Source organism: Oncorhynchus keta, chromosome 9 (assembly GCF_023373465.1).
Source record: "Oncorhynchus keta strain PuntledgeMale-10-30-2019 chromosome 9, Oket_V2, whole genome shotgun sequence".
NCBI lineage: Eukaryota > Metazoa > Chordata > Actinopteri > Salmoniformes > Salmonidae > Oncorhynchus > Oncorhynchus keta.
The window spans coordinates 13,956,624-13,977,989 of record NC_068429.1 but is presented as its reverse complement, the minus strand read 5'-3'; the positions used below and the strand labels follow the sequence as shown (position 1 = coordinate 13,977,989).

At 44.1% G+C, this 21,366-nt stretch overlaps 1 protein-coding gene across 3 annotated transcripts in view; it reads left to right on the top strand.

The window, feature by feature from the left end:
* nek6 (NIMA-related kinase 6) overlaps positions 1-21,366 on the top strand; it is a 93,910-nt gene that overhangs the window by 55,016 nt on the left and 17,528 nt on the right. For all 3 annotated transcript variants that reach the window (XM_035761000.2, XM_052525264.1, XM_035761001.1), the window contains 3 exons: positions 1,228-1,336; positions 5,090-5,197; positions 21,043-21,137. In XM_035761000.2, the coding sequence (XP_035616893.1) occupies positions 1,228-1,336; positions 5,090-5,197; positions 21,043-21,137 (312 nt within the window). The remainder of the gene's footprint in view (positions 1-1,227; positions 1,337-5,089; positions 5,198-21,042; positions 21,138-21,366) is intronic.

Here is a 21,366-nt window from a genome sequence, read left to right as displayed (position 1 = left end):
CCTTTCTTTCTCTCCTCGTCTCTCTTTCCTCTTTCTTCTCCTCGTCTCTCTTTCCTCTTTCTTCTCCTCGTCTCTCTTTCCTCTTTCTTCTCCTCGTCTCTCTTTCCTCTCCTCGTCTCTCTTTCCTCTCCTCGTCTCTCTCTTTCCTCTCCTCGTCTCTCTTTCCTCTTTCTTCTCCTCGTCTCTCTTTCCTCTTTCTTCTCCTCGTCTCTCTTTCCTCTTTCTTCTCCTCGTCTCTCTTTCCTCTTTCTTCTCCTCGTCTCTCTTTCCTCTTTCTTCTCCTCGTCTCTCTTTTCTCTGCCTTTTCTTCTTAACCTTGCATGTTCCCCATCTTGTCCTCTCCTTGTACGTCTGTCTTCTACTATCCTCTCGTTCCCAAAAAGTTTAAATCCCAAACTGATCCTTTTCCCATCTTCAGTTTGACTTTATTGTTGTCTTATCTTTTTAAGTCATCATTATAATGATGTAGAAAGAGATTCCTAATTCCAAGCTCTCAATTCAACCGATATGCAGATCACAGTCAAAAACATCTTGCTGGCGGCAAATGTCCTTGTAATTAAAAAGGTGTTTTATTCCAAAAAACCTGAAGAAGTTTGGGGATGGAAAAAAAGTTGAAAGAAAATACTAACATTTGTTGTTTTGGGGCATTAAACAAAGTTTTGGCAGTTTAATTAGCCAGCTTATTGTTAATTAGGTGCTTGGCAGTGTCAACTCTCGTTAGGCTACCTCTCCCAAATGGCTTCTCATTACCCACTCAAATACAGGATAAATGGTAATGCACAGATTAATTCTTTAGATGTTCCGCACTGTTTTGGGGGCTGTTTGACATTGACTCAGGGGGTTTTGAGGCGAGTGTGTCTTGTTGGGGAGAGAGGGAAGGCAGTGTGTGTGTGCACTTGTTGGGGAGAGAGGGTAGGCAGTGTGTGTGCACTTGTTGGGGAGAGAGGGTAGGCAGTGTGTGTGTGCACTTGTTGGGGAGAGAGGGAAGGCAGTGTGTGTGCACTTGTTGGGGAGAGAGAGAGTATGTGTGTGTGTGTGTGTGTGTGTGTGTGTGTGTGTGTGTGTGTGTGTGTGTGTGTGTGTGTGTGTGTGTGTGTGTGTGTGTGTGTGTGTGTGTGTGTGTGTGTGTGTGTGTGTGTGTGTGTGTGTGTTGGAGAGAGAGAGAGAATCCAGGCTTTACTCACAGCTCTGTTTCTATTTTCTTAACTTCTCCTCTCTCTCTCGCAGCACTTTAAGAAGAAGAGGCGGCTCATCCCGGAGAGGACAATATGGAAATATTTTGTCCAGCTGTGCAGTGCCTTGGAGCACATGCACTCCCGTAGAGTCATGCACCGCGGTAAACAACCACTTTCATTAACTCCTCTTCCTCTCTCCCCTCTTACCATCGTTCATCTCTATTATAACCTTTCTTCTCTAATCCCCCTTTCCATTTCCCCCTTTTTTAATCAGTCCCACCTTTCCTCTCCCCACCTCCCCTTCTCTCATTCTACACCTACACTGGCAGCTTCATTAAATAGTACCTGCAAAACACCAGTCTCAACGTCAGCAGTGAAGAGGCGACTGCGGAATGCTGGCCTTCTAGGCATAAAAATCTGTATCTCAGACTGGCCAATGAAAATAAAAGATTAAGATGGGCAAAAGAACACAGACACTGGACAGAGGAACTCTGCCTAGAAGGCCAGCATCCCGGAGTCATTTCTTCACTATTGACGTTGAGACTGGTGTTTTGCATGTACTATTTAATGAAACTGCCAGTTTAGGACTTGTGAGGCATATGTTTCTCAAACTAGACACTCTAATGTACTTGTCCTCTTGCTCAGTTGTGCACCGAGGCCTCCCACTCCTCTTTCTATTCTGGTTAGAGCCAGTTTGCACTGTTCTGTGAAGGGAGTAGTACACAGCGTTGTACGAGATCTCCAGTTTCTTGGCCATTTCTCGCATGGAATAGCCTTAATTTCTCAGAACAAGAATAGACTGACGAGTTTCAGAAGAAAGTTCTTTGTTTCTGGCCATTTTGAGCATGTAATCAAACCCACAAATGCTGTTGTTGATCATTAGAAAAAGGGGTTTCTAATGATCAATTAGCCTTTTAAAATGATCAACTTGGATTAGCTAACACAACGTGCCATTGTAACACAGGAGTGATGGTTGCTGATAATGGGCCTCTTAACGCCTATGTAGATATTCCATAAAAATCTGCCCTTTCCAGCTACAATAGTCATTTACAACGTTAACAATGTCTACACTGTATTTCTGATTAATTTTATGTTATTTTAATGGACAAAAAATGTGCTTTTCTTTCAAAAACAAGGACATTTCTATGTGACCCCAAACTTTTGAATGGTAGTGTATAAATCTGATCATTTCAATACGTATGCAAACATAAAATGTAAACAATATTTTGGGTTACTCATGTTGGATATTGTGACCAATGATGTGAATAAATCCTGGATGACCGACAGGGGGCGCTGTATTGAAGCCGCCGCGCAGCCATCTTGGTACTCCTCTTCAATAGTAAAAAAATATTTTGAAAGCTATAGACATGCATGTCTTAATGTCTACATTCATTTTTGACACATTTATTCTATTACAAACACTTCAATGCATACTTTTAAATTATATTATGTGAGATAAACAACAATAATTTCCTTAAAGTATATTGTTTTAGAGAGTACTAATGTTACTTTCCCCACGACAACAAAAAAAATCTTAAATGTAATTGAATTGAAGTACTGTGGAATTCCATTCATTCCTATGGAGGACTGCAACTACAGTTGTGGCCAAAAGTTTTGAGAAAGACACAAATATTAATTTTCACAAAGTCTGCTGCCTCAGTTTGTATGATGGGAATTTGCATTTACTCCAGAATGTTATGAAGAGTGATCAGATTATTTGCAAAGTCCCTCTTTGCCATGCAAATTAACTGAATCCCCCAAAAACATTTCCACTGCATTTCAGCCCTGCCACAAAAGGACCAGCTGACATCATGTCAGTGATTCTCTTGTTAACACAGGTGTGAATGTCGACGAGGACAAGGCTGGAGATCACTGTCATGCTGATTGAGTTCGAATAACAGACTGGAAGCTTCAAAAGGAGGGTGGTGCTTGGAATCATTGTTCTTCCTCTGTCAACCATGGTTACCTGGAAGGAAAGACGTGGCGTCAGCATTGCTTTGCATAAAAAGGGCTTCACAGGCAAGGATATTGCTGCCAGTAAGACTGCACCTAAATCCACCATTTATCGGATCATCAAGACCTTCAAGGAGAGTGGTTCAATTGTTGTGAAGAAGGCTTCAGGGCGCCCAAGAAAGTCTAGCAAGCGCCAGGACCGTCTCCTAAAGTTGATTCAGCTGCGGGATCGGGGCACCACCAGTACATAGCTTGCTCAGGAATGGCAGCAGAAAGGTGAGTGCATCTGCACGCACAGTGAGGCAAAGACTTTTGTAGGATGACCTGGCGTCTAGAAGGGCAGCAAAGAAGCCACTTCTCTCCAGGAAAAACATAAGGGACAGACTGATATTCTGCAAACGGACTGGGGTAAAGGACTGGGGTAATGTCCTTTTCTCTGATGAATCCGCTTTCTGATTGTTTGGGGCATCCGGAAAAAAGCTTGTCCGGAGAACACAAGGTGAGCACTACCATCAGTCCTGTGTCATGCCAACAGTGGGGTTGCTTCTCAGCCAAGGGAGTGGGCTCACTCACAATTTTGCCTAAAAACACAGCCATGAATAAAGGATGGTACCAGCACATCCTCTGAGAGCAACTTCTCCCAACCATCCAGGAACAGTTTGGTGACGAACAATGCCTTTTCAAGCATGATGGAGCACCTTGCCATAAGGCAAAAGTGATACAGTGGGGCAAACAATTATTTAGTCAGCCACCAATTGTGCAAGTTCTCCCACTTAAAAAGCTGAGAGAGGCCTGTAATTTTCATCATAGGTACACTTCAACTATGACAGACAAAATTAGAAAACAAATCCAGAAAATCACATTGTAGCAATTGTTATGAATTTATTTGCAAATTAGGGTGGAAAATAAGTATTTGGTCACCTACAAACAAGCAAGATTTCTGGCTCTCACAGACCTGTAACTTATTCTTTAATAGTAGCAGTTTGGGTCTAGAGTGTCTCCCCCTTTGAAGAGGGAGATGACCACGGCAGCTTTCCAATCTTTGGGGATCCCAGACGATACGAAAGAGAGGTTGAACAGGCTAGTAATAGGGGTTGCAACAATTTCGGCGGATAATTTTAGAAAGAGAGGGTCCAGATTGTCTAGCCCGGCTGATTTGTAGGGGTCCAGATTTTTTTCCACAACTGCATGGGTTGTTTGACCCTGACCTAAAAGACAGCTCAGGTATTTAACAAGGGAAATTGGTTGCAGGTGTGCTCATAGCGTAGAGATGCAAAAAGGACTCTAGTGCCCAAAAGCCTGTATTACTATGGGCAGCGCCATTGAGGACTGATACGTTGCGATATTTATACATCTCTATGGCTTAGAGGTGCCTGCAGTTGAAGGAACAGTTAACAAAAAAGTGAAATCAAAGGAAAGTTAACTAAAAAGCATACATACACCAGTGTCCTACACACCACAGAGCCCCACACACCACAGTGCCCTACACACACCACAGTGCCCTACACACACCACAGTGCCCTACACACACCACAGTGCCCTACACACACCACAGTACCCTACACATTACAGTGCCCCACACACCACAGTACCCCACACACCACAGTGCCACAACACCACAGTGCCCTACACACACCACAGTACCCTACACATTACAGTGCCCCACACACCACAGTACCCCACACACCACAGTGCCACAACACCACAGTGCCCTACACACCATCAAGGGAAAAGTGTTGCCATAGCCGACTATACCAAAGTCAACTGCCAGTGTACAGACCTGAGGTTGAGAAACACTGACCTAGGACATTGATTGCATTTATTTGATCATTTAAAATGCTCCTAAAACCATCATGCCAATGCAGAGAACTTAGATGACCTACATATATAAACCCAGTATTGTTAACAGCCACAGCTACCATGATAAATAACATGAACCATTTTCTCTTTCTTTGAGACAGACATCAAGCCAGCCAACGTGTTCATCACTGCTACAGGAGAGGTGAAGCTGGGAGACCTGGGACTGGGACGCTTCTTCAGCTCCAAGACTACCGCCGCACACTCCCTAGGTAACACACACACACAGAAACAATCATACACAGCAACACACACAGGACAGTACACACAAACGCAAAAGAAAACACACACACGAAACCTAATTGAAAAACACAAAAAAATGCCTATGACAGGCATTTGAATTCAGTAAACATCTACACATCTACCCATTGTATGGAAAGCACACAGTCGTAGACCTATGGCAAGTGACTGCGCTATAGTCAACTGATTTGGCACACATAAACACACACGCACACATAAACACACACACACATATTTACTCTACGTTGTTCATGTGTTTCACATAACCTCATGACCATAAACAGTCTTCAGTGGTGTTATGTGGACTGTGTCAATCAGTGGAGGCTGCTGAGGGGAGAACGGCTCATAATAATGGTCAGAACAGAGCAAATGGAATGGCATCATACACCTGGAAACCATGTGTTTCATGTATTTGATACCACTTCACTGACTCCTAACCAGTCATTACCACAAGCCTGTTCTCCCCAATTAAGATGTCCTGTGGTCTATGTGTGCATTCCATAGGAAGTGCACCCCTATATATAAAACTAACACAAATGTATGGTTGTATTGGACATGTGAGGCGTGCACTTCTATGTTTCGGTTCCATTCTCTGGATGATTCAGACTGTGTATCTCTCTTAGTTGGTCAGGATATCAATCCTCCTGATAACACATCAACCCTGATAACATATCAACGCTGATAACATATCAACCCTGATAACATATCAACCCTGATAACATATCAACCCTGATAACATATCAACCCTGATAACATACCCAGATAACATATCAACCCTGATAACATACCAACCCTGATAACATACCGACCCTGATAACATATCAACCCTGATAACATACCGACCCTGATAACATATCAACCCTGATAACATATAAACTCTGATAACATACCAACCCTGATAACATACCGACCCTGCTAACATGTCAACCCTGATAACATATAAACTCTGATAACATACCAACCCTGATAACATACCGACCCTGATAACATATCAACCCTGATAACATATCAACTCTGATAACATACTGACCCTGATAACATACTGATAACATATCAACCCTGATAACATACCCTGATAACATATCAGCCCTGATAACATACCCTGATAACATACCGACCCTGATAACATACCAACCCTGACAACATAACATACCCTGATAACATACCGACCCTGATAACATATCAACCCTGATAACATACCGACCCTGATAACATATCAACCCTGATAACATACCAACCCTGATAACATACCAACCCTGATAACATATCAACCCTGATAACATATCAACCCTGATAACATACCAACCCTGATAACATATCAACCCTGATAACATATCAACCCTGATAACATACCGATCCTGATAACATATCAACCCTGATAACATATAAACTCTGATAACATACCAACCCTGATAACATACCGACCCTGCTAACATGTCAACCCTGATAACATATAAACTCTGATAACATACCAACCCTGATAACATACCGACCCTGATAACATATCAACCCTGATAACATATCAACTCTGATAACATACTGACCCTGATAACATACCGACCCTGATAACATATCAACCCTGATAACATACCCTGATAACATATCAGCCCTGATAACATACCCTGATAACATACCGACCCTGATAACATACCAACCCTGACAACATAACATACCCTGATAACATATCAGCCCTGATAACATATCAACCCTGATAACATGGTCTTTAACCCATTAGATATTAACAAAGAGTAAATATAAACAATAAATATAATCATTGTGTTGATCCAGACACAAATTTCCTGAGATTTACCAGAGATGAGTCTATCACTTGTGATTACTATAATGTTAAGCAATTTAACAACCTGTATAGCAATTGATCTAATTCCAAGACAAGCTTATTTTCTACCTTTCATTTGATTTAACTCCAAGACAAGCTTATTTTCTACCTTTCATTTGAACATTCGCAGTCTTCCTAAAAATCATGACCACGTTGTTCATTATCCGTCTTCTCTCAATCATTTCATTGTTTCCCTTTCAGAAATATGGTTGACTGAAGAGACAACCTTGCTTTATGACTTGTCTCCTAATCATGCTGTTTGTTCACCACTGTACAACCTCAAGAGTGGGAGGAGGGGACATTTTTTGTTCATAAACGTTTTAAATTCTTTGTAAGAGAGGACCTCGCACTTACATCTGATAACATTGATGTTGAATCTCTTTTCATAGAAATGCCCTCCTGTTCAGAATTAATGGTCAATAGTAAAAAAGTGCCACCCGATTCTAACATTGGTAGATTCATGGATATCCTTGCATCAACCTTGGATTTCATTAATAATTCAAATAAAATGTGTTTTCTATTGGGTGATTACAACAAATGCTCTTAAAAGTGAGAACCACTCACTGACATCTGACTTTTTGACTATGTTATCTGTATCTCCTCATCTACATTTGAAGTTGGAAGTTTACATACACTTAGGTTTCAACCCAAAACATCTCTTGCATTAGGTTCCAATATACAATACATGACAATCATACGTGACATTACATGAAGATCATATTGTAGTTTTTCCTATAGAGTTGTCACGAACTGGCTCAAAGCCCGTAACAAAGGGAGACAACGTGGAGATAAGGAGTAGCAAAATATGTATTTATTAACTAAAGCAACTAAGTATAATATACAATGGTGTGTGTAATCAGTAATCAGTAGTGTAAGTGAGTGTTTTGCATACATGAATGTGATAATGCAGGGTGATGAAAGGTGCCAAAGCAAGCAAGCAAACAAACAAACAAACAAACAAACAAACAAACAAACAAACAAACAAACAAACAAACAAACAAACAAACAAAATGCCACCAAGAACCACAACACAATCTACAAAAGGTGTCTGCATGGAGAGAGTCTCCTCCATGAATGGGGAAGTGGTGTATTTATCCTGGGAGACACCGTGCCCAGGTGTTTCCCATGTAGCTGACGACCCTCCCAACTCCACCCACCAGCATCCTAATAAGGAAATAACAGAGAGAATACGGCAGACAGAGTGGGAGGGTTGTCACAGAGTGCTGTAATGCATTTTAATTGTCAGCCATAGGGTACAGTTGAAATTCAGAAGTTTACATACACTTAGGTTGGAGTCATTAAAACTCGTTTTTCAACCACTCCACAAATTTCTTGTTAACAAACTATAGTTTTGGCAAGTCGGTTAGGACATCTACTTTGTGCATGACAAGTAATTTTTCCAACGTTTGGTTACAGACAGATTATTTCACTTATAATTCACTGAATCACAATTCCATGGGTCAGATGTTGACATACACTAAGCTGACTGTGCCTTTAAACAGCTATGGAAAATTCCAGAAAATGATGTCATGGCTTTAGAAGCTTCTGATAGGCTAATTAACATCATGTGAGTCAATTGGAGGTGTACCTGTGGATGTATTTCAAGGTCTACCTTCAAACTTAGTGCCTCTTTGCTTAACATCATGGGAAAATCAAATGACATCAGCCAAGACCTCAGAAAAATAATTGCAGACCTCCACAAGTCTGGTTCATCCTTGGGAGCAATTTACAAACACCTGAAGGTGCCACGTTCATCTGCACAAACAATAGTACGCAAGTATAAACACCATGGGACCACACAGCCGTCATACCGCTCAGGACGGAGACGTGTTCTGTCTCCTAGAGATGAATGTACTTTGGTGCGAAAAGTGCAAATCAATCCCAGAACAACAGCAAAGGACCTTGTGAAGATGCTGGAGGACACAGGTACAAAATTATCTATATCCACAGTGTCACGTAGAGTAGGCCAGAAGGCTAAACTGGATAACCTAACCTCTATCAAAATAAAAGATGGCGGAACCGCAAAAGTTATTCTGTGCAAAGGTGTTTATTTACAAGTGAATTCCGGAACAAAAAACAACAGTACTGCCATCAACATCTACCTTAAGGGACAGCTTAAAAACAATGCTGCCCCATCCACAGCTCAATCCAAAATGCCCTCCTCCATGACTGAAAGAGAGGCTCCTTTTGTAGGGCTAGCCCCTCCCCTCAGAACAATTAACCCTGGTTAATTAATCAATTAATAATACAAACATACATTTTCCATGAACTAAACATACTAAAGGATATACATTGCAACACGGTTTTAAACAATATCACAACATAACATTTACAACATTACATCACTACTGACAATATCTTTCAATATGCCCATGTGCATTAATGAGCCATTTGGGACAGGCACTATAAAGCCAACCCAATTCCCTGAGCTCGGGTCCTTTTCCAGCATACCCGGAAGCTACAGAGATGGAGAGAGAGAAACAGAACAAACAAACAATGCGCTCATCCACAACATTGATAAGTATAAAATGCATGCACCAAGACAGAAGTTAATTTGTGTGTCGACCCACATTGTTAACTTATCTTATAATGGCGCAGGGAGGAGTGATGAATATGTGTGTGTGTTAAAGAACCAAATGCTGCCCGCGGCCAGTGACGGACTTCTACGTCACATTACCTTCCTCCTCTCCTGAAGCGACCATGTACGGGAGCCTTGATAGGTAGTCCGCAGTAACGTTCTCTTTTCCTGCCTTGTGACGGACACAGAACCTGAAGGGCTGGAGCTCCAGATACCACCTGGTCACACGAGAATTCCGGTCCTTCATGGTCTGGATCCAGGTCAGTGCTCTGTGGTCCGTGTGCAGGTCAAATTCCCTCCCAAGAAGGTAGTAACGGAGGCTATCTAGGGCCCACTTTATAGCCAGGCACTCCTTTTCGATTGTAGAATACCTGGTTTCCCTGGGCAACAGCTTCCGACTCAGGTACAGCACAGGAAGCTCTTCTCTTGGCTCCCCTTGGGCCAGTACAGCTCCAATTCCTACAGCCGAAGCGTCCACCTGCACGAGAAATCTCTTCTGAAAATCAGGGGTCTGGAGAACAGGGAATGAGCACAGTCGTTTTTTCAGTGTCATGAAGGCTTCCTCACACTCCTCAGTCCACTTCACAGGGTTGCTGGCCCCCTTCGAAGTGAGGTTGGTCAGAGGGACAGCGATGGTCGAAAACTGTGGAATGAATCTCCGGTACCACCCTGCCAGACCTAGGAAGGACTTCACCTGTTTCTTGGTTCTGGGTTGAGGGCTATTCCTGATGGACTCCACTTTCTCCACCTGAGGCCGAACTTCACCCTTACCCAGCTGGTAACCCAGGTACTTTGTCTCCTGTTTCGCCCACTCACACTTCAGGAGGTTAAGCGTGAGGCCTGCTTCATGAATCTTCCCCAGGACTCTGCTAAGATGCTGTATGTGCTCCTCCCAGGAGTGGCTGTAGATCACCACGTCGTCCAAGTAAGCAGCACAGTAATCGTCACAGTCCTGGAGGACCTTGTCCATCAGCCTCTGGAAAGTCGCAGGGGCTCCATGAAGGCCAAACGGCATGACCTTGAACTGGAACAGGCCCATTGGCGTCCGGAATGCAGTGTAGGCCTTGGATTGTTCATCCAGGGGCACCTGCCAGTACCCTTTGCAGAGATCCAATGTGGTGATGTAATGAGCTCTACCTATTCTCTCCAGTAAGTCGTCAATGCGGGGCATGGGATAGGCATCAAACTGGGAGATGGCATTCACCTTACGGAAGTCCATGCAGACGCGCAAAGAGCCATCCTTCTTTGGGACAATGACAATAGGGCTGCTCCATTCACTTGAAGATGGCTCGACAACATCCATCTCTATCATGGTGTGGACCTCTACCTTGAGGGCTACCACCAGCCTCTCAGGCACACGGTAAGGATGCTGGCGGACAGGGTTCTGGCCAGGTTTCAAACGAATGACGTGTTCTAGGACTTTGGTTCTTCCTGGTCTCTGACTGAAGAGGGCCGGATACTTGCCAAACAGCTGCTTCAGCTCATCTTGCTTGTCTTCTTCCAGGTGAGCCAGTATGACTTCTGCTCGTTCTTTCCATGCCTCTGTGACCCCATCCGACTCATCCTCTTCTACTCTGCGGACCAGAAAGGACTTTCCTTTGGAGAGTTCCTCTCTCTCCTCCCAGGCCTTGAGAAGGTTCACATGGTAGGTTTGCTTCTTCTTACCCTTGTCCGGGTGCAGCACCTCGTAGGTCACTGGGCCCATCTTCCTCCCGATTAGGTACGGTCCTTGCCATTGCGCAAGGAGCTTGCTGGTAGATGAGGGAAGGAGGAGCAGGACTTTCTGTCCTGGCTCAAACTCTCTGTGGCAAGCGTGCTGGTCATAGCCTCTCTTCTGGGCCTTCTGGGCTTGCTGAAGGTTTGCTCTAGCTTCCTCTCGGTACCGTTCCAACCTGTCTCGCATCTGGAGGACATACTGGACAATCCCCTGTCCTGAGGTAGCTACTGGGAACCTTCCCAGCACTTCTTCAGCAGGTCCAATGGTCCTTGCACTGGCCATCCATAGAGGAGTTCGAATGGCGAGAAACCTGTCGATGCCTGAGGCACCTCCCTGTAAGCAAAAGCAGAAAGGGTAACCACTTATCCCAGTCTTTACCAGTGTCAGCCACAAACTTCCTCAACATGTTCTTGAGCGTTTGATTGAATCTCTCTACGAGCCCATCCGTTTGGGGATGGTAGGGAGTAGTCCTCAAACCTTTAATGCCCAGCTGTCGGTGGAGTTGAACCATCAGTCGCGAGGTGAAGTTTGTCCCTTGGTCCGTCAGGATTTCATCTGGGATTCCTACACGAGAGAAGAGCTGAACAAGAGCACTGATTATTTTTGGAGTGGTTATGGAACGGAGTGGGAAGGCTTCTGGGAACCGGGTGGCATAGTCACAGATCACCAATATATACTTGTAACCTGCACTACTCTTCTCCAAGGGTCCAACAATGTCCATTGCAATTCTCTTGAATGGGGTAGAGATAACAGGCAGTGAACATAGAGGAGCCCGTTCAGACCTACGGACAGCACTGGTTTTCTGGCACGTGGGGCATGATTTGCAGTATTTTTGTACATCAGTATACATGGAGGGCCAAAAGAAACGGGAGCCTAGCCTAAGATAGGTCTTATGTTGCCCTAGATGGCCTGCCCATGGAACTGTATGTGCAAGGTTGAGAACAAGTGGTCTACAGGTAGATGGCACCACCAACTTCCTGCTATCTGCCTCTGACCCAAGGTAGAGTATGTGGTTGTCTACTGTGTAAATCCCCCACATGAAGATTGACTGTCCCCAGCTAAGGCCTTGTCAAACAAACATTTCAAGGTTGCGTCAGACTTCTGCAGTGTAGCAAAATTTTGTGGAACATCCCATTGCACCTCTAACCCAGACACATCAGCAACAGGTACAGGGGTTCCCACATACTTCTCAAGACGCCGCTGGCGGCGTGACTTTCTGGGCCCTTTGGTTCCCCCCTCGCACAGACTATCACACAAGTCAGGCAGAGGTTGTAAACCAGCTTTGGCCTGGGCACGAGTGACAACTGAACATGCCATCTGAACATCAGACTGGCAAACTGACTGCTCATATAGCTGACCCCCCACACTTCCCAACAGATCAGAGAGTACAGGCACATCCCTCCCCAAAATCATCTCAAAAGGTAGCTTCTCCATTACCCCAACTTTGAGGAGGTATTTCTGACCCTGAATCTCAACTGTGAGCTCAGCTGTGGGCTGCTGTGACTGGTCACCATGGACACATTGGATCAGTGTCTGATGACCATAATCAATGTCATTAACAGGTACATTACCTTTTCTGATCAATGACAGTGAACTGCCAGTGTCAATCATTGCAGTAAGACTTTTACCATTCACTTTTACAGGTACCAAGCATGACCCTTCCCGAGTCTGTCTATTCTGAACACCATCCCCCTCTCTGGGTACATAACAGTAACCTGAGAGCTTGGATTTACGTAGCGGACACATTGAAGCTTTGTGCCCCTGCTGCCGGCAGTAAAAACAGGTCAGACCCCTCCCATCAGAGCGAACTGCATTATCCCTTACCTCCCTCCCAGACACATAACCCCCAGAGTTACCTCCACCATCTCTGGCGTTTCTGATGTCCCTTGTGTCTCTGAGACTCCTTGGAGCGGGTGCTGCAGGTTGTGGTGGGCCCCCTTTACGTGCATTAAGATACTGCAGGGCAAGCTTGGCCGCCATAAGCCCGTCCTTGGGCTCGTGCTCTCGGACCCAGGTTCGAATGTCGTGTGGTAGAACTTGTAGAAGTTGCTCGAGGATGATGACCTCCCCGATTTCGTCCTGTGTCTTCTCCCCCGGTTGAACCCATCGTCGGTAGAGACCCTTGAGGCGGTGGTACGTCTCTGTCGGCGACTCACCCGATGGCGTTGATGCAGCTCTGAAGCGTTGACGGTAGGTTTCCGGTGAGATGTCAAACTTCACCAGCAGCGCTTCCTTCAAGCCCTTGTAGACATTGGACAGCCCCTCATCCATTGCTGTGTAAGCCTCTAAGGCCTTGCCCGTGAGCAATGGGACAAGCCTGCAGGCCCACTCTACCTCAGGCCACTGCCACGTCTTAGCCATGCGCTCAAACCTCAGCAGGTAGTTTTCAATGTCCTCCCCTGCTGGTATGAGGGCATCTTTGGCTCCTTCCTCAGGAATGCTGGAAGATGGACGTTAACACTGCTGGACTGGTCTCCTGGTGCTGGCCTCATTACTGCTTGGGGTGCCTGCTGTGGAGTTGAAGTCCCCGCTGCATCGAGCCTTTGTCGGCCTGGTGTTGAAAGACCCAATCTTGTTGGAATTCACAGGCAGGGAGCCCAGCCCACCACTGCCACCATTGTCAGTAATCAAGAGGCCAGAAGGCTTGGGCTCTCACTGACGAGTTCCGCCTGGTGGGGAGCTGTGAGGATAGATTGGCGTAGGCCACGTAACTCCTGCTTGAGGTCTTCGTCCCTCCTCTCAAGGCAGGTGAAAAGTTGCTGAAAAAGGGTTACCATGGTTGGGTGTGGTTCTGGTCCCCCAACTGCTCCTTCAGTCAGCAGCTCACCCAGTTCTGGTTGTCTTTGGCCCCGCGGTCGGGCTCCTAGTTTCTCATACTTGACCTCTTCTTCACCAGACGATTCCATGGTATTCCACCCCGGTTCAACTTCAGGTACCTTTTCTGACAGTTGATGCTGTTGCTGAGAACGCAATCCTGTACGCATTCCTTTACCTCTCTTGTTGGAATTCACTGATTTGCGGTACGCCATCCCACCACTGCCACCATATGTCACGTAGAGTAGGCCAGAAGGCTAAACTGGATAACCTAACCTCTATCAAAATAAAAAGATGGCGGAACCGCAAAAGTTATTCTGTGCAAAGGTGTTTATTTACAAGTGAATTCCGGAACAAAAAACAACAGTACTGCCATCAACATCTACCTTATGGGACAGCTTAAAAACAATGCTGCCCCATCCACAGCTCAATCCAAAATGCCCTCCTCCATGACTGAAAGAGAGGCTCCTTTTGTAGGGCTAGCCCCTCCCCTCAGAACAATTAACCCTGGTTAATTAATCAATTAATAATACAAACATACATTTTCCATGAACTAAACATACTAAAGGATATACATTGCAACACGGTTTTAAACAATATCACAACATAACATTTACAACATTACATCACTACTGACAATATCTTTCAATATGCCCATGTGCATTAATGAGCCATTTGGGACAGGCACTATAAAGCCAACCCAATTCCCTGAGCTCGGGTCCTTTTCCAGCATACCCGGAAGCTACAGAGATGGAGAGAGAGAAACAGAACAAACAAACAATGCGCTCATCCACAACATTGATAAGTATAAAATGCATGCACCAAGACAGAAGTTAATTTGTGTGTCGACCCACATTGTTAACTTATCTTATAATGGCGCAGGGAGGAGTGATGAATATGTGTGTGTGTTAAAGAACCAAATGCTGCCCGCGGCAGTGACGGACTTCTACGTCACACACAGTAAAACGAGTCCTACATCGACATAACCTGGAAGGCCACTCAGCAAGGAAGAAGTCACTGCTCCAAAACCGCCATAAAAAAGCTAGACTACGGTTTGCAACTGCACATGGGGACAAAGATCGTACATTTAGGAGAAATGTCCTCTGGTCTGATGAAACAAAAATAGAACTGTTTGGCCATAATGACCATTGTTTTGTTTGGAGGAAAAGGGGGGAGACTTGTAAGCCGAAGGACACCATCCCATCATGTTGTGGGGGTGCTTTGCTGCAGGAGGGACTGGTGCACTTCACAAAATAGATGGTATCATGAGGTAGGACAATTATGTGGATATATTGAAACAACATCTCAAGACAATCAGTCAGGAAGTTAAATCTTGGTCGCAAATGGGTCTTCCAAATGGACAATGACCCCATGCATACTTCCAAAGCTGTGGCAAAATGGCTTAAGGACAACAAGGTCAAGGTATTGGAGTGGCCATCACAAAGCCCTGACCTCAATCCTATAGAACATTTATGGGCAGAACTGAAAAATTGTGTGCGAGCAAGGAGGCCTCCAAACCTGACTCCGTTACACCAGCTCCCTCCTCTGGATCAACACACAGTTGATACGTTTTCTTATTGTTGTTGTTCAGACCAATTCATTGGGGACACGGCACCAAGTGTTCGCAATTTATGTTATTCTTAAATAACACAAACTCCAAAGCAAATCACTGGGAGAAAAATTGGTTTATTTGAGAAGGACAAATCAAGATGTTATGCTGTGAGGTAGATGTTCAGATGTTTAGTCTCCCCTCTCCTCAGCTTTTCTCCACTGGACAAAGGAACAGGATACCATTTATAACCCCCCACCGTAGCCTGGGGTTGACCAATTAGAAGTCCTTGCAGTACAACTTGTCCAATGGCCAAATAACAAGTATCCTGCTCTCGACTCAATGTACAGACCAATGAAATTGTGGCACACGTCGCTCTGAGTTCAGGACGGACATTCCACAGATTCTGAACAGATGTTGAACAGAAACCCAACTCCTATTTACATTGACAATTCCCTATTGACCATTAATTCTAGTACTCTCATCCTCTCATCCTCTGCGTTGTGAATTTATCTTCAAAATATTTTTATACTTGGACATGTTTTGGAAAGGCACACGCACCTGTCTATATAAGGTCCCACAGTTGACAGTGCATGTCAGATCAAAAACCAAATCATGAGGTCGAAGGAATTATCCGTAGAGCTCAGTGACAGGATTGTGTCGAGGCACATGGGGAAGGGTACCAAAAAATTCTGCAGCATTAAAGGTCCCCAAGAACACAGTGGCCTCCATCAGTCTTAAATGGATGAAGTTTGGAACCACCAAGTCTTCCTAGAGCTGGTCGTCCGGCCAAACTGAGCAATCGGGGGAGAGGGGCCGTGGTTAGGAAGTTGACCAAAAACCCGCTGGTCACTCTGACAGAGTTCCAGAGTTCCTTTGTGGAGATGGGAGAACCTTCCAGAAGGACAACCATCTCTGCAGCACTCGACCAATCAGACCTTTATGGTAGAGTGGCCAGACCGAAGCAACTCCTCAGTAAAAGGCACATGACAGCCCGCTTAGATTTTGATAAAAGGCACCTAAAGGACTCTCAGACTGTAATAAACCAGGTTCTCTGGTCTGATGAAACTAAGAACTCTTTGGCCTGAAAGCCAAGCGTCACGTCTGGAGGGAACCTGGCACCATCCCCACAGCATCATGCTGAAAGGAGCAAATAATGAAAGGAGCAAAGTACAGAGAGATCCTTGATGAATACCTGCTCCAGAGCGCTCAGGACCTCAGACTGGGGTGAAGGTTCACCTTCCAACGGGACAACGACACTAAGCACACAGCAAGAACACGTAGGAGTGGCTTCGGGACAAGTCTCTGAATGTCCTTGAGTGGCCCAGCCAGAGCCCGGACTGATCGAACATCTCTGGAGAAACGTGAACATAGCTGTGCAGTGACGCTCCCCATCCAACCTGACTGAGCTTGAGAGGATCTGCAAATAATTATGGGAGAAACTCCCCAAATACAGGTGTGCCAAGCTTGTGGCATCATGCTGCCAAAGGTGCTTCAACAAAGTACTGCATAAAGGGTCTGAATACTTATGCAAATGTAATATTTAAAAAAAAAAAATGTTTAGATTTGCAAAGAATTTGCTTTGTCATTATGGAGTATTGTGTGTAGATTGATGGGGGGAAATGACAATTTAATCAATTTTAGAATAAGGCTGTAAGGTAACAAAATGTGGAACAAGTCAAGGGGTCTGAATACTCTCCTAATGCACTGTAATTGGTTATATAGTTATGTTTATGTTAGAGAATGATGTGTTGATGCAAATGGCTGTGCATCTACCAGAGCCAAGATATCTTGTGTTGTGCCTTTGTTATTCCTAATCTATATCAATGACCTTGCTGCTGGGTCTTCTACCGTACTTCCTATTCACTTTGCTGATGATACCAATTTTATTTTATCACAAAATAATTTTGAATCACTAATTAATGAAGCCAACTCAGGCATAGACACATTTTCTGAATGTTTCCAGATAAACAAATTATCTTTAAATGTAAAAAGAAATCAAACTTTTTTGTATTCACTAGTAAGAATTAAAAAAATAGTAAAAAAAAAAAAAAAGACCCGGAATCTCTATTGATGGGAATGAAATGGAACAATTCATAATGACTAGATTCCACTGAGTTTTAATTGATGAAAAGTTATACTGGAAAGATCATATACAATTTGTCTGCAGCAAAGTGATGAAATCTGTTAGTATTTTACCTTTATTTAACTAGGCAAGTCAGTTAAGAACAAATTCTTATTTACAATGACAGCAACTTAATTGCCTTGTTCGGGGTAGAAAGACACATTTTTACCTTGTCAGCTCAGGGATTTGATATAGCAACCTTTTGGTTACTGACCCAATGCTCTAACCACTAGGCTACCTGCCACCCCCACTAGGATACCTGCCTAGTATCATCAGAAAGATTAGTGTTTTAGTTCATCAGTCTTGCTTCTTAACTATTTTGTATAGCTTAATTGACCCATATCTCAATTACTGGAATATTTTCTGGGCCAGTACATATATATGCCTTCTAACTACACAAATGACTCATCCTGCAAAATACATTTGCAAGACGAGGCCACCTCCTCTAATTACCTGGCTCCATCTGCACTGGGAGTCAGTCAGCCTGATGAACCAAACTGCTCAGTAATCTTCTCCATATAGCCGAACTCTCACACATTTAAACAACATTTTTTTTTTCGGGATTACTGATCAATTCATTCATACATTTATAATTAGTATGTTTTGTTATCTGTTTTAACAAACTTGTTTTATTCTTGTACATAGGTATTGTATATATATTTTTGTGGTGTGGTTTTCATATCAGCCCTTGGGCTTCCAACCACACCTGCACATAGTTTTTTATTTATCTGTATTGTTATCTATCACTTGTTTTCTTTGGTGCAAATAAATACAACTCCAAACTAAAACTAGCCTCAGAGAGCAAGACCTTTTTAACAAACCCTCTCCGGTCTCCTTGGCAACTGCTCACATTATCATGCTTTACTAAGGTTGCTGACCTACGCATGCGTTTGCATATGTAAATATATTCCGTGTCTGCTTTCCCCCCTTTAGGTAGAGATGGAAAGATGAGCTGGGTTTTAGGGGGTTTGGGCTGGAGATGGAATAATTGTCAAACCAATAGATGGGCTGGGTTTTAGGGGGTTTGGGCTGGAGATGGAATAATTGTCAAACCAATAGATGGGCTGGGGTTTAGGGGGTTTGGGCTGGAGATGGAATGATTGTCAAACCAATAGATGGGCTGGGTTTTAGGGGGTTTGGGCTGGAGATGGAATGATTGTCAAACCAATAGATGGGCTGGGGTTTAGGGGGTTTGGGCTGGAGATGGAATGATTGTCAAACCAATAGATGGGCTGGGTTTTAGGGGGTTTGGGCTGGAGATGGAATGATTGTCAAACCAATAGATGGGCTGGGGTTTAGGGGGTTTGGGCTGGAGATGGAATGATTGTCAAACCAATAGATGGGCTGGGTTTTAGGGGGTTTGGGCTGGAGATGGAATAATTGTCGAACAAATTAACATATGATGCATGTTGGTTTTGTGGATCGACTTGTCACCCCCAAAAAAGTATCAGTGTATTGTCGCTAGTGAGGTGTTTTATATATTGGTATTTGATTCTCTTTCCATTATTAGCTGCTGGTCTTGGGGCCCTATTCAATCAAAAGTTGTCTAAATGATTTTGGGTATAAAAATATGCAATAAGTCATTACATTTACATTTACATTTAAGTCATTTAGCAGACGCAAGTCATGTCAGAAGCTAGCAGATTACTTACCAACAACAGCTGCGAATTCCACGTTTTGAAGTTCACTTTCCTTGTTTTGGCTAACAACACTCATGAATACTGCACTGTGGGTCAGAGTGCAGTATTTATTTGGTTTCATAGAATAAAGTTTTGTTAGCACATTTCTCACACTGGCTTTTAACCAAAGAGGGAACAGGCCTGACCTGGCAAGTTCAGGGGGGTGCCTAGCAACACGTTCCTTGGAGGAAGTCAACATATGCATTGGGCGACAAAGTCCCATGATTTGTGAATCTGTTTGGACCGAACAGATTCACAAATCATGGGACCTCACTAGCACGACAGCTAAAATGGCTTTGAAAAAATATATTTTAGCTAATAGAGAAACATATCTAACTAAACCAAATCAAATCAAATGTATTTATATAGCCCTTCGTACATCAGCTGATATCTCAAAGTGCTGTACAGAAACCCAGCCTAAAACCCCAAACAGCAAGCAATGCAGGTGTAGATGCACGGTGGCTAGGAAAAACTCCCTAGAAAGGCCAAAACCTAGGAAGAAACCTAGAGAGGAACTAGGCTATGTGGGGTGGCCAGTCCTCTTCTGGCTGTGCCAGGTGGAGATTATAACAGAACATGGCCAAGATGTTCAAATGTTCATAAATGACCAGCATGGTCGAATAATAATAAGGCAGAACAGTTGAAACTGGAGCAGCAGCACAGTCAGGTGGACTGGGGACAGCAATGAGTCATCATGTCAGGTAGTCCTGGGGCACGGTCCTAGGGCTCAGGTCCTCCGAGAGAGAGAAAGAAAGAGAGAATTAGAGAGCATATGTGGGGTGGCCAGTCCTCTTCTGGCTGTGCCGGGTGGAAATTATAACAGAACATGGCCAAGATGTTCAAATGTTCATAAATGACCAGCATGGTCGAATAATAGTAAGGCAGAACAGTTGAAACTGGAGCAGCAGCATGGCCAGGTGGACTGGGGACAGCAATGAGTCATCATGTCAGGTAGTCCTGGGGCATGGTCCTAGGGCTCAGGTCCTCCGAGAGAGAGAAAGAAAGAAGGAGAGAATTAGAGAACGCACACTTAGATTCACACAGGACACCGAATAGGACAGGAGAAGTACTCCAGATATAACAAACTGACCCTAGCCCCCCGACACAAACTACTGCAGCATAAATACTGGAGGCTGAGACAGGAGGACAGGGCCAAACAGGAAGGATATAACCCCACCCACTTTGCCAAAGCACAGCCCCCACACCACTAGAGGGATATCTTCAACCACCAACTGACTATCTACATTATGGCATTCACTAATCATAAAAGATTGACATATAAAATAAATGTAGGTACATTTGTGGACAGAATTAATGTTTACTCAACCTTTTAAGTTTATTTTGTATTGTCACCATCCACTCCCCATTGGCAAATCAATTGGAATTGCAAAGTGTTGCGGTAGTCATCAGTAAAGCTATGTATTAATGATTGCTCAAGCCACATGTATTTGTCTCAATTTCAAATGTACGATTTATTGTTAAAAAGCAGTTGTCTAAAACCAGACCTTTTTGTCTCAGTGGGGACACCGTACTACATGTCTCCAGAGAGGATTCACGAGGGTGGCTACAACTTCAAGTCAGACATCTGGTCCCTGGGATGCCTTCTCTATGAGGTAGGTTTACTGCTTTTTCATTTGAGTCATTTAGGAAACAGTCTTATCCAGAGCGACTTACAGGGGCAATTAGCGTTAAGTGCCTTGCTCAAGGGCACGTCAACAGATGTTTCACCTATTCTGCTCAGCGGTCTGAACCAGCGATCTTTCGATTAATAGTCCAACGCCCATAACCGCTAGGCTACCTGCTGCTTAACAGGTGAGAGTTAGTGCTCGGCTAGATCACACG